A 12992-nucleotide genomic window follows, 5' to 3' on the forward strand; every position below is an offset into this window, starting at 1 on the left:
GTCTTTTTTTTTTAATTTTTTGTGGCTGCCTTGGGTCTTCATTGCTGCGCGCTGGCTTTCTCTAGTTGTGGCGAGCGGGGGCTACTCTTCGTTGCGGTGCGCGGGCTTCTCATTGCAGTGGCTTCTCTTGTGGTGGAGCACGGGCTCTAGGCACGTGGGCTTCAGTAGTTGTGGCACGCGGGCTCAGTAGTTGTGGCTTGCGGGCTCTAGAGCGCAGGCTCAGTAGTTGTGGCGCATGGGCTTAGTTGCTCCGTGGCATGTGGGATCTTCCCGGACCAGGGCTCGCACCTGTGTTCCCTGCATTGGAGGCGGATTCTTAACCACTGAGCCACCAGGGAAGTCCCTGGAAGTGTGTATCTTTTGACTGCCTTCATTCAGTTCCCCCTCTGCCCACAAATCTGATCCGTTTTCTGTGAGTTTGTTTTTGAAGTATAGTTGACCTACAACACTGTCTTAGTTCCTAATACACAATATAGTGATTCAGTATTTCTATACATTTCAAAATGATCACCACAATCAGTCTAGTTACAGTATGTCACCATGCAAAGGATATTACATTATTATTGACTATATTCCCCACACTCTACATTTCATACCTGTGACTCATTTATCTTGTAATTGCTAGTTTGTCATGTACCTTTAATCTCCTTCACCAGTTTCTCTCCTCTCCCCACCAACCTCCCTTCTGGCAACCACCTGTTTGTTCTCTGTATCTGTGACTGCTTCTGCTTAGTTACGTTTGTTCATTTGTTTTGTTTTTTAGATTCCACATATAAGTGAAATCATACAGTATTTATCTTTCTCTGTCTGATTTATTTCACTTAGCATTATACCTTCTAGGTCCATCCATATTGCTGCAAATGGCAAGATTTCATTCCTTTTTATGGCTGAGTAGTATTCCAGTGTTTGTGTGTGTGTGTGTGTGTACACTACAACTTTATGCATTCATTTATTGATGAACACTTATGTTGCTTCCATATCTTCTATTGTAAATAATACTGCCATGAGCATAGGAGTGCGTATATCTTTTCAAATTAGTGTTTTCGTCTTCTTCGGATAAATGCCCAGGAGTGGAATTGCTGGATCATATCATAGGAATATAAATTGGTGCAGCAAAAATGGAAAACAGCATGGAGATTCCCCAGTTTCTTTATTTAAAAAAAATTTTTTTTTGTTTTATTGAGATATAATTGACATATAACATTGTACTAATTTTAGGTGTACAACACACTCATTTGATATATGTATATATTTTGAAATAAGTACCACAGTAAGTTTAGTTAGCATCTACCAACCTCACATACTTTCAGCTTCTTTTTAAAGTGAGTACATCTCCAAAGAAGATATACAGACTGCCAACAAACACATGAAACAATGCTCAACATCATTAATCATTAGAGAAATGCAAATCAAAACTACAATGAGGTATCATCTCACACCAGTCAGAATGGCCATCATCAAAAAATCTAGAAACAATAAATGCTGAAGAGGGTGTGGAGAAAAGGGAATGCTCTTGCACTGCTGGTGGGAATGTGAATTGGTACAGTCACTATGGAGAACAGTATGGAGGTTCCTTAAAAACTATAAATAGAACTACCATATGACCCAGCAATCCCACTACTGGGCATATACCCTGAGAAAACCATAATTCAAAAAGAGTCATGTTCATTGCAGCTCTGTTTACAATAGCCAGGAGATGGAAACAACCTAAGTGTCCATCATTGGACGAATGGATAAAGAAGATGTGGCACATATATACAATGGAATATTACTCAGCCATAAAAAGAAATGAAATTGAGCTATTTGTAATGAGGTGGATGGACCTAGAATCTGTCATACAGAGTGAAGTAAGTCAGAAAGAGAAAGACAAATACCTTATGCTGACACATATATCTGGAATTTAAGGGGAAAAAATGTCATGAAGAACATAGGGGTAAAACAGGAATAAAGACACAGACCTACTAGAGAATGGACTTGAGGATATGGGGAGGGGGAAGGGTAAGCTGTGACAAAGTGAGAGAGTGGCATGGACATATATACACTACCAAACGTAAAATAGGTAGCTAGTGGGAAGCAGCTGCATAGCACAGGGAGATCAGCTCGGTGCTTTGTGACCACCTAGAGGGGTGGGATAGGGAGGGTGGGAGGGAGGGAGATGCAAGAGGGAAGAGATATGGGAACATATGTATATGTATAACTGATTCACTTTGTTATAAAGCAGAAACTAACACACCATTGTAAAGCAATTATACTCCAATAAAGATGTAAAAAATAATAAAAATCATAAAAAAAGATAAAGTGAGTACAATAATAATACTTCCCTCCTTTACTCATTTTGATGATTAACTGGCTCAGAGTAGTCTGAGCTAGGTTTTTCTCTTTTTTTACATTTTATTGGAGTATAGTTGATTTACAATGTTGTGTTAGTTTCAGGTGTACAGCAAAGTGATTCAGTTATACGTATATATACATATATCCATTCTTTTTCAGATTCTTTTCCCATATAGGTTATTACAGAGTATTGAGTAGAGTTCCCTGTGCTATACAGTAGGAGTTTGAGATTAACATACACACATTACTATATATAAAATAGGTAACCAGCAAGGATCTACTGTATAGCACAGGAAACTCTACTCAGATAGGTTTTTAAAATATGGTATTATAGACAAAAGCCACTCACCACGTACACTGGATCATAAAAGTATTTTGTCTTTTCATCTAGCACTTAAACAGCTAGGTACTCTCACTTCTCTGAAGAATTTTAATATCACAGTTATTATCTATTTTATTAACTTCGGCCCATTCTTCTCTACTTTCACGGGATTTACTCTATCCTTTTTTCTTCCTTTGGACACATCTCAGGAAACTTCTTCCTCTTTAATATATGCATTTGAAACTGTAGATTTCTCTTTCATTAACTGTTTTAGGCAAATCACAGATTTTGGTATTGGCAACCCAACATTTTCATTGTCACTCTGTTATAAACATAGCTGATTTTTTTTCTTTGATCCAAGAATTATTTGAAAATGTATTTTTCAGTTTGCAAACGTATGAAGGGGGACCTTAATAGTCTTAATAATTTTTGGAAATATGTTAAGCTTTCTTTGTGGCTTAGCATGTGATCAGTTTTTATAAATGTTTCTTATGTGCTTGGAAAAGAATAAGTATCCTTTAGTTGTTGAGCATGGAATTTCATCTTCATTCAGTACCTTGATTTTGTTAATTTGGCTTTTCATATTTTCAGTATCCTTGCTATGTTTTGGTCTGGTTGACCAAATCTACTGCAGTGACAATGTCCCTCTTTGACTGTAGATGTGTCATTTTCTCCTTACAATTCCTCCAACTTTTGCTTTTTATATTTTTGGCTATGTTGTTAGGTGTAATACATTCAGAATTGTTATGTTTTCCTTGTGAATTATTAATTTCGTCATAATGCAGTTATTCTCTTTATTCATTTTTGCCTTAAATCTATTTATATGTTTTGCCTTAAGCATGTATTTGATCTGATAGTAAAAAAAAAAGCTCTTTTTAGCTCTTTTTTAGTTAGTGTTTGCATAGTCTATGTGCCCAGGATTTAGAATTCTCAGGGGAAACACTTTTCTCCCAATTCCAGTGCCCAAGTTCTCTCTGGCTAGTGTCTTAGCTCTCTCTCCCATGAGGCATTATCTTTTCAGGTTCAGTCATTTACTGAAAGACTAGTTGCTCCGGTGGCCTAATTTATGTAAGGGCTCTCAATTCCAAACCCTCACCACCTACAGACCTAAGGTTTCATCTTCTTTCTCCATGAGGGCATCAAAACCCAAGCCCCACCCCCGGCAGCTACACTGTTAGCTCATGTGCTAGCTGTAATTTTTGGTTTTCAGTTCTGGCCTCTGGGGATGCCCCTTGCCCATTCAGCTATGCATTTTAAAGACTGTTAGTTATATTTTCTTCAACGTTTCTGGGTGTTTGGGATGTGTGGGGTTGGCAGGGATATCTCGAGGTTATCTGGTCTGGCGTGTTGCTAACAGGGCTAGTGCTCATCTAGCCTGAGAATGGTACCATGTGTTGAACAGTAATATTGATAGAAGGCCCTTTCTGACCTTGACATCATAAAAACTCAGCAAATCTGATGTTTGAGTAGATACTGGATGCTCTGGTGGGGTGGCAGCACCTACAAAGATCTGCCATGTGTGTGTTTCTTGGTTCAGAGTCATTTAGAACTTAGAGTACCAGAAGGACTGGTCTTGAGAGCACCAAGATTTTTTAAATATTCCAGCTTATAAATTTGAGGACACTTATAAACATGATATTAGTAAATAGCATTAAAATCTTGTTGCTTACATAAGACTTTTGTATTGATAAGACAGAATTTTATCAGAGTTACAAAACTGATTTGGACTTAACTTTTTCAATCAAAGTTCTTGAAAAATTTTTATAAGCATGTTTCAGAATTATGCCTAAGCAAAGTACAGTGGCAATCTAGCTATTATAGGTAGGCTGCACTGATATTACATTCAAAATACAGAATTTAAGGAGGAAAATTATAACTAATACAGTTTTTCCATGAACTAAGTGTCTTATTTACATACGTTCCCTAGTTCATGTTTTTAAACTGTAACATAGAATAATGTTTATTTCCTTTTTGTAGTATTGCCATGTGTTTTTTTAAATTTAATAATGTGCAAAATCCTTCAAATAACTGGAATCTAAGAAAAGTTTCCTTTGCCATTTTTATTTTTGAAAATGTCTTTCTGTGAACTTTTTTTCGAGCCTTGAGTTAGTTTTCCCCTACGAGCATTCCTGCCGTTTCACCAAGAGCAAATTCAGCCCCCGGAATGTTCGTTAAGTGATTAGACTCTTCATCAAAAGCAGAATGTCATGATTTTGCCGCCGGGGTTTAGTCCTCTGTGCCCAGAATGAGAAGTTCTAAAATAATGATTTTGTTTATTGATTCTTCTCATGTGCCGAAGGAACAATTAAGTATAGGGTCAACCAGTGACCATTGGATTATTTTGTCTAATAAATGGTGTGTCTACCAGTCAGAATGGCCATCACCAAAAAGTCTATAAACAATAAATGCTGGAGAGGGTATGGAGAAAAGGGAACCCTCCTACACTGTTGGTGAGAGTGTAAATTGGTGTAGGCACTATGGAGAACAGTATGGAGGTTCCTTAAAAAATTAAAAATAGAGCTACCATATGGTCTAGCAATCCCATTCCTGGGCATATATCCAGAGAAAACCATAATTTGAAAAGATACATGCACCCCAATGTTCATTGCAACACTGTTTGCAATAGCCAAGATATGGGAGCAATCTAAATGTCCATTGACAGAGCAATAGGTAAAGAAGATGTGGTATATATATATATATATATATATGTGTGTGTGTGTGTATACACACACACACACACACACACACACATACAATGGAATATTACTCAGCCACAAAAAAGAATGAAATAATGCTATTTGCAGGCACATGGATGGACCTAGAGATTATCGTACTAAGTGAAGTAAGTCAGACAGAGAAAGACAAATATCATATGATATCACTCATATGTGGAATCTAATTTTAAAAATTGATACAAATGAACTTATTTACAAAACAGAAACAGACTCACAGATTTCAAAAACAAACCTATAGTTACCAAAGGGGAAATGTAGGCAGGGAGGGATAAATCAGAAGCTTGGGATTAACATACACACACTACTATATTTAAAATCAATAACCAACAAGGACCTCTACTGTATAGCACAGGGAACTCTACTCAATATTCTGTGATAACCTATATGGGTAAAGACTCTGAAAAAGAGTGAATATATGTTTATGTATAACTGAATCACTTAGCTGTACACCTGAAACTAACACAACACTGTAAATCAACTATAATAAAATTTTATGAATAAATAAACAGTGTGTCTATTTATATCAACTTTACATTTTCTTCTAGGTTACCTTCCGAACCAGAATTTATCACTGTAATATTAACAGCCAAGGCGTGATCTGTCTGGACATCCTGAAAGACAACTGGAGTCCGGCGCTCACCATTTCTAAAGTTCTCCTGTCTATCTGCTCTCTTCTTACAGACTGCAATCCTGGTAAGAGATTTGTAATCCAGTGTAGAATTGGAGCTACTCAAAGCTTGAATGTCAGTCCTTAGTAAATTGTTTACCACTGCCAATACTACCACTAGCACTATTATTTTTATTCTTATTGATCTTAAATTTTCATAGTTTGTAACTGCTTTCTTTTCCAATTCAGTCTGGTCATTGGTCTTTCAAAAACTTATTATTTGCCAAGAAGGAAAAAGCATAGTGTGATAAGCATGAATGAAAAATCATTTTAGATGGGGAAGTGCATTTAAAGAATGTGTTACCTTCTGCTTTCAAATAATAATAAAAATTCAAATTGAATAGCTAGATATTTAATTAGGTGCCTACCAGAAGATGTTCATTTGGGAAACGTGGGCTATTAAAATCCGACAGCCACCAGGCAGCACCACACACACGTCACCATTTTTACATCTCAATAATCATGCATCCTTACAAGCTATTAGGGCCAAAAAACTCCTGAACTAGGAAATACCCAAAAAGTCAACGAGGAGATACAGCTTCCCAGGAAACCTGAAAAGAGCCTATGGCCAAGCCCTTGAGGCTTGCTGGTATGCTTAATGCTGAAAATTCTTACTTCCTGTTTTCCTAGATGCGCGATTACATGTCTTTGACCAGCTTCTTTTAACTAAAAGACTAACCAACTGCCAATTTTTTTACATATTTGGGTGTATTTTGGAAAATACAAAAATCCAAAGGTTTTTCACTGGGGTTTTCATTGATGTTCTCAATGAGAAATTCTTCATTGAGTAGTTAATTAATAGTCTTAATGTTTTCTGAGATTCCATCTACTATGTTCAGGAATGAACTCACTAGATAAGTGAAGTTTTAGATGAGAGAAATGGCAAATGGGAATCGAGGTCTCTCTTAGGTCCCTGGCTGGTTAATAAAACATGAAGAAATTATCATCTTTTCCATTTTTGTATGTTTGTTGTTTTTCAGTAATAAAAATTTTTTTAAGGCATTTAAAAACAGAATCTAATTAAATTGTGATATTGTAGACTATATATAACAAATTAATGGTTTTAACACCAAAAAGAAAATATAGTTGTGCAAGATCATTATAAAATTTTTTTTAATTAATTCATACTTCATGCCAGATAGTGAAGTTCAATCATGATGTACTAATTTAAAACTAAATGACAAATACTTTGTTTTTTCAGTCTCACTATTCCTATTTCAATCCTATTTGTCTCTGTGACACCGTATAACCTCATTTGGAGGTCTTGTCTTAAAAAGGCTTTTTGTGTGTGTGATATTTCCTTTTGGAAATGTTGCAACGTGGGACTACATCTGCCTCCCTACTCTCCAAAAAGTACTTCTTATGGGGTTTGCTGAAATTTGGAGAGGAGGGGTTTTTTTTGTTTTTTAGAGAAAAAATTTATTTTGAGAGGTAAGTCACTTATTCAGGAAACTTTTGGTGTCAAGTACACCTTAAATTCACAGTGTTATATGTTGGTTATAGCTCCATAAAACTGGGGGAAAAAGAAAGAAAGCAAAAAACACTTCTGAGACTCTACTATTTATGAGGCACTTCTGAGCCTCACACAAGATGAATAAGAAGTCTTCACTTCTTATACATGGAATAAGGTGTCACTTCACACTTAGAGAAAACTTGGTGCCGAGAGGCAGTCCTTACCCCAGAGGGAACCACGTGAGCTAAAATGGACCCATCACCTCATTCTCTTCTCTATGGAGGTGACCCTGTGCTCCACCAGAGCCTTCTCTCAGCAGTCAAGAAAGGTTTCCGTTCCGTAAGTTAGAGTTTTTTCTGTGTCTCAGAAAATTAGAGACACATTCTGCAAAAAAAAATAAAAAATCACCCCTGGCTAAAGCAAAATCACATAAATAGGATAAATAGGTTTTGAAAATTATGCTATGAATAGTAAGAAAAAACCTAAAGCTAGTAATGTTCCTTGAGTGTCACCAACTAGAGATAGCCTATCTGGTATAAGAATAGAATACTCTCTGTAAAATACATGGTAACAAACTAAGTGTTCATACTTTAACACACATAAAAAAGGTTTCTCATCGGCACATCATTGACAGGTATGTTCACACTTCTAGGGTTTTAAACAAAGTTATCAAAAACAAGTCCAAAAAGTCCATTGTTTTGTTCAGTGGATTTATTACACACTTTTCTGGTACACTTCCTTCCAGTCTCTGTTGATTTTTCTCCCTAGATTTATGCTAAACTTCAATCTAACCTATTTTCAAACAGTCACAAATGTAAGTGTGATGGACTATGAATAAAGATCTCCCCACACTGAGTCTGCAGACCTATTGTAACACCAGAAATGCTGTCGGCTCAGAAGTAGGCTTTGCATGAAGACACAGATTTAACCAGCTTTATAAGGGCTCCCACTCTTGTTCCTACATGAAATGGGTTTTTTTCATCTTTTTTCATATTTTTCTCATAATTTACATTTGTCTCTTTCAAGAATTTTTGGTCCATTCAGAAACAGATGTTTTGTGTTTCAGTGTGGGGCTACACACCCTTTCTTGCGTGGTATTGATAGTCAACAGATGTTGATTTAAAAACCAGCTCCACTGTTTATTACTTGTGTGACCTTGTACCAGCCATTTAACTTTCCTCACCCTCCGTTCATTATATCAAATGGACCTTATCCTCAGCTGTACCTAAATCACAGGATTCCTGTGAGTTTAAAATGAGATGGTGTATGTGAAAGCCCTTTGTAAGCATAATGGATTGTTCTTGATGTTATCTCTCAGAATTTCTATTTAGGACTCCAAATGGGCATCCATTTGATGTGATAAGTACCCTCTCAGCTGCATTTAACTGAGAGAAGATAGTATTAAATAATCTCTAACCAACACCACCTCCTCAGCATGGACCCTCTTGGATTTTTTAATCTGAAAAAAAGCCTAGTCCTGAATTAGTGGTGCCAAGACTATATTATCTCTTGGGAAAGATTATCTGTCAGGTGGCAGATGTCCAACCGTTACCAGCCAGGTGACGGGTGCACCAGGGGTAACTATTCTGTTCCCAGCAGGTCTGTTCTAGGCAGGTTTCCCTGTTCACACTTCACAGGGGTGTTTATTGGGCCTGCTGTGACACTCTGCTTTGTCAGGCATGGCTGGCTGCCAGAGTATGGCTGTGACACACTGCTGGGAGCAAAGGGACAGCCAGGGGAGTGGAGGTTGATGGGCTCAAAAGGTCAGCACCAGCCTCCCAGATCCTCTGACTGTGGTCCTGCTTGGTGAACATGATTTAATCCATGAATTGCTGAAGTTTACAGTAGTAAACACATTTCCATCTTTCATGGCAGAGCCCCTGTTTGCAAACACTCTATTCTCAAGCGTATATAAAATTTAAGCTCTGTTCTATTTAATGTCATCTTTCAAAGTTTGTTTTTGCTGTTTTGTGGTTGCCTTTTCAAACTCTTAGCTGTTTTAGCGTATCCTTTATATGAAATCTGTTGATTTATTATTTAAAATCTGCCTATATAATGGTCTTCAGGCCTATTAATAATGGGTATTTTCCCTCATACAAAATGAACTATCCTGAGAACACTGACAGTTATGAGATAAAATAAGGTCAACAGTTTTCCTGTCCCAAATGCTTTATTCACAGAGTAATGTCCAGAAATATTACTAATTTTTTTTCATCAATCTGCGTAACATCTGGCATCATTAATCTCAGTTCTTTCTGCTCTACTACTGTTGCTTTCTAAAGTTTTATGAACTTGTTTGATTCTTTTGTTGTGGTGGTGGTTCCCTAAGTGCTGAAATGGAAGATGTTGGCATTTCATAATATGGGGAAATTCTGAAAAGACAACTTGGTGGTTATAAACTTTTTTGTTCCACACTCTCAGTTCCTTTGTACCTAAGCCTCTATTTCTGTGGTGTGTTCTTAATAGAACCATCCAGGCCTTTTTTTTTTTTTTTTTTTTTTTTGCTGAAAATCTCTACTGAGCTGCTAAGCTTTCCCCTTCATTCTGACTGTGGCCATCAGGCTACTAACTCCTCTCTGCCTCGGCCTTCTGGTCTGTAAAATAGGCATAATGATAGTGCCTACCTCAGGACACATCATGAGATTCTTATGCTCTTGTGAACTGGTTTGATTCTAAATGCGATTCTGACACTGTATCATGCAAAAATTCTGCCCCCCAAAACATATACCACTTAGGAGATAATCGGAAATTGGAAAACCAAGTATTGGATATTGAGGAATGATTGCCAGAAATTTTTAGGCATAATAAAACAGAATTGTGATGCTGAATTATTTATGTGTCCTCTCCTTTTAGAGATCCATACTGAGTGCTTTGCAAATACACTCTGTGTATTTCATTCCCTGATAATCTGCTTCACACTCCAGGCTGCCTGCGGTGAGCCTGGCCAGCAGGGTCCCGCGTCCATAAACAGCCGAGAGGTCTTCGTCCACCACTTTTCAAGCAGGCAGAATGCCCCAGGCCAGGTCACTTGAAGATGCTCTGAGCACACCCACAGTCGTCACACTCCTCCCCTCCCCCCATCATCTGCCAAATGAAATCAAGGATCGGTTACTCCCAGTCTCAGATTTATGCAGATCTTTATTAGAACAACAAGTGGAGCTAAGAATGGCAGCTAATTAACCCTCTGCCTTACACAGCGATTAAGCCAAGGGTGCACGCAGCTGCAGCTTCCCTGGTGAGAGTTCTGTTCTTCCCAGACGCAGCAAACAGAGGGAGGAATCTGCTCTCCGGGACCCTTTGATAGGGTTCAAATGCCCTCCTCCTTCCCCAGCATCACAGCCCTTAGCTCCAGACCTCTTATGGCCTGTTTTTAACCAACTAATACAATCCTTATCCACCAGTTGTCTCAGATACATTAACTTTGATTGTTACCAATTGCTTGTCTTTGCCCTAGTTATGATTCCGTAGTAAATTGTGTTACTATTAAATATTGAACTTTTTGATAGTGACTGCTGAGGGGTGGGGACCATAAAATAGGATTAATTATTTCAACACAGATGTATTTGTGTGGATTATTTACACTACGTTTGTGAGCTCTTAGGCTGATGCAAGGTACACAAATGGAATTTAAGAGAATTCCGTTGCTTACAACAGCAGCGCAAACCTTGCTTCCGCATACCCCATTCTACTCCTACACTTGAGAACTGGCAGAGAACAATTTATTTAACTGAAATTTAGGGAAAGCTGTAAAAGTGATAAGCCTACCTGTTTTCAAAGCAGGCTATCTTAACAGGAATGCAAAAAAAAAAAAGTTGATTTTTCTAGAACAGACATTACAGATGGCTACGTAGACATCAGATATCTTCTGATACCTATGACTTTTTTTTTAAGTGAGAAACTTATAGTGTAGAAATACACGGTACCACATACAGCTAACTTCAGGCTGTTTTCCTTGTTTGTGAAGAATTGGCTTCTCTTCTAGAACATTACATGTTGAATTCCAAAAGCCATTCCAATCAGTACTTCCAAATATAGATGTAAATAAACTATAATTTGTAGTCATTTGTCTTCCCTGACTCCTTGTACAAGAAAGAGAAAGCTGTAGTTATATGTAGTTAATTAAACTACCTGGTATTTTAAATACCAGGAGTTAAATGGGGACCAAAAAAATGTATAAAGGGCCTTGGGTTCTGGCTCAGTGTTCACTGTAGACTCCTGGGGTCACTGCCCCCTCTTGCCCCATCAGTGCCCATAAGCTTACTCAGATCAATTTGGAAATATGCTGTCTAGGGTGTGGAGGTTCTAGAAGAACTGAGGCTTCATTGAGAAGGATGAATAAAGCCAGGGAATGTGCATCATTAAAAAAATGACGTTTCAGTTTTGCGAATGAAAGAAGTTTCACAGAAATTATTCTATACCATCATAAATTAGGTTAAAAAAAAACAGAAAATAGAAATTCTGAGATATTCACCTTGACCTATATATTTATAATTGTGACTCTTGAACGCTATTAAAAGGATTGTTTCCCTACCTTGTCACTCTGTAAAAAGAAACCCTTTATAGTTATCTTACAAGGTATACTGGTATATAATAATGAAACTGAAAGATCCAGTTGTAACATTTTGTCAAAGGATGATTTTCTAGGAAATATAGAATGATAAAGGAAACTTAAAATTACCTGATCATGGGTTCAGACTTTGGATTGCCATGTAGTGAAATAAGGGAAAAGGATTCCTCTTTGAGACAAAGAGTTGCCAGGTAAGGGTTGGGGGCTTTAGTGTGTAGGTGAAAGACAGAGGTGCAAGTGTCCTAATCAGCCTTTGGTGTTTCTATTGATAATTCATGTAGGCAAGTCTTTTTTTGTTCTTTCCTGGCTGTAGACATAAAATAAACTTTATTTTTAGAGCAGTTTTAGTTTTACAGCAAAATCGAGCAGCAAGTACAAAGTGTTTTCATATACACACACCCACAGCCTCCTCCACTGTCAGCATCCTGCACCAGAGTGTACATTTGTTACAGTCAATGGACCTGCATATAAGGTTATCCCTCAGTGTGCATAGATTACGTTAGAGCTCACTTCTGGTGTTGTACACTCTACGGGTTATGTCAAATGCATGATGGTATGTACTATTACAGCACCACATAGAATAGCTTCACCACCCTAAAGTCCTCCATGTGCCACCTGGTCATCCCTTTCTCATCCCTAACCCCCAGAAGCCACTGATCTTTTTCCTGTGTCCATAGTTTTACCTTTTCCAGAAGGTCATATGTTGGAATCATACAGTATTTACCTTTTCAGATTGGCTTCTTTCAATTAGTAATATGCATTTAAGGTTGCTCCATGTCTTCTCATGGCTTGATGGCACGTTTCTTTTTAGCTCTGAAAAATATTCCATTGTGCAGTTGTAGCACACTTTATCCATTCACCTACTAAAGGACACCTGGGCTCTCTGTTATTTTCCATGGATCTATTTATCTATTCTT

At 37.6% G+C, this 12992-nt stretch overlaps 1 protein-coding gene across 3 annotated transcripts in view; it reads left to right on the forward strand.

Annotated features, from left to right (window-relative positions):
• The window catches only part of LOC132490817 (ubiquitin-conjugating enzyme E2 E2), a 350790-nt gene that overhangs the window by 293413 nt on the left and 44385 nt on the right, over positions 1–12992 (forward strand). For 2 of the 3 annotated variants that reach the window (XM_060099484.1, XM_060099486.1), the window contains one exon: positions 5934–6081. In XM_060099484.1, the coding sequence (XP_059955467.1) occupies positions 5934–6081 (148 nt within the window). Of the gene's footprint in view, positions 1–5933; positions 6082–12992 lie in introns of those variants that run through there. The other variant, XM_060099485.1, reaches the window with a different exon arrangement.

Source organism: Mesoplodon densirostris, chromosome 5 (genome assembly GCF_025265405.1).
Source record: "Mesoplodon densirostris isolate mMesDen1 chromosome 5, mMesDen1 primary haplotype, whole genome shotgun sequence".
In the NCBI taxonomy this organism is placed as follows: Eukaryota; Metazoa; Chordata; class Mammalia; order Artiodactyla; family Ziphiidae; genus Mesoplodon; species Mesoplodon densirostris.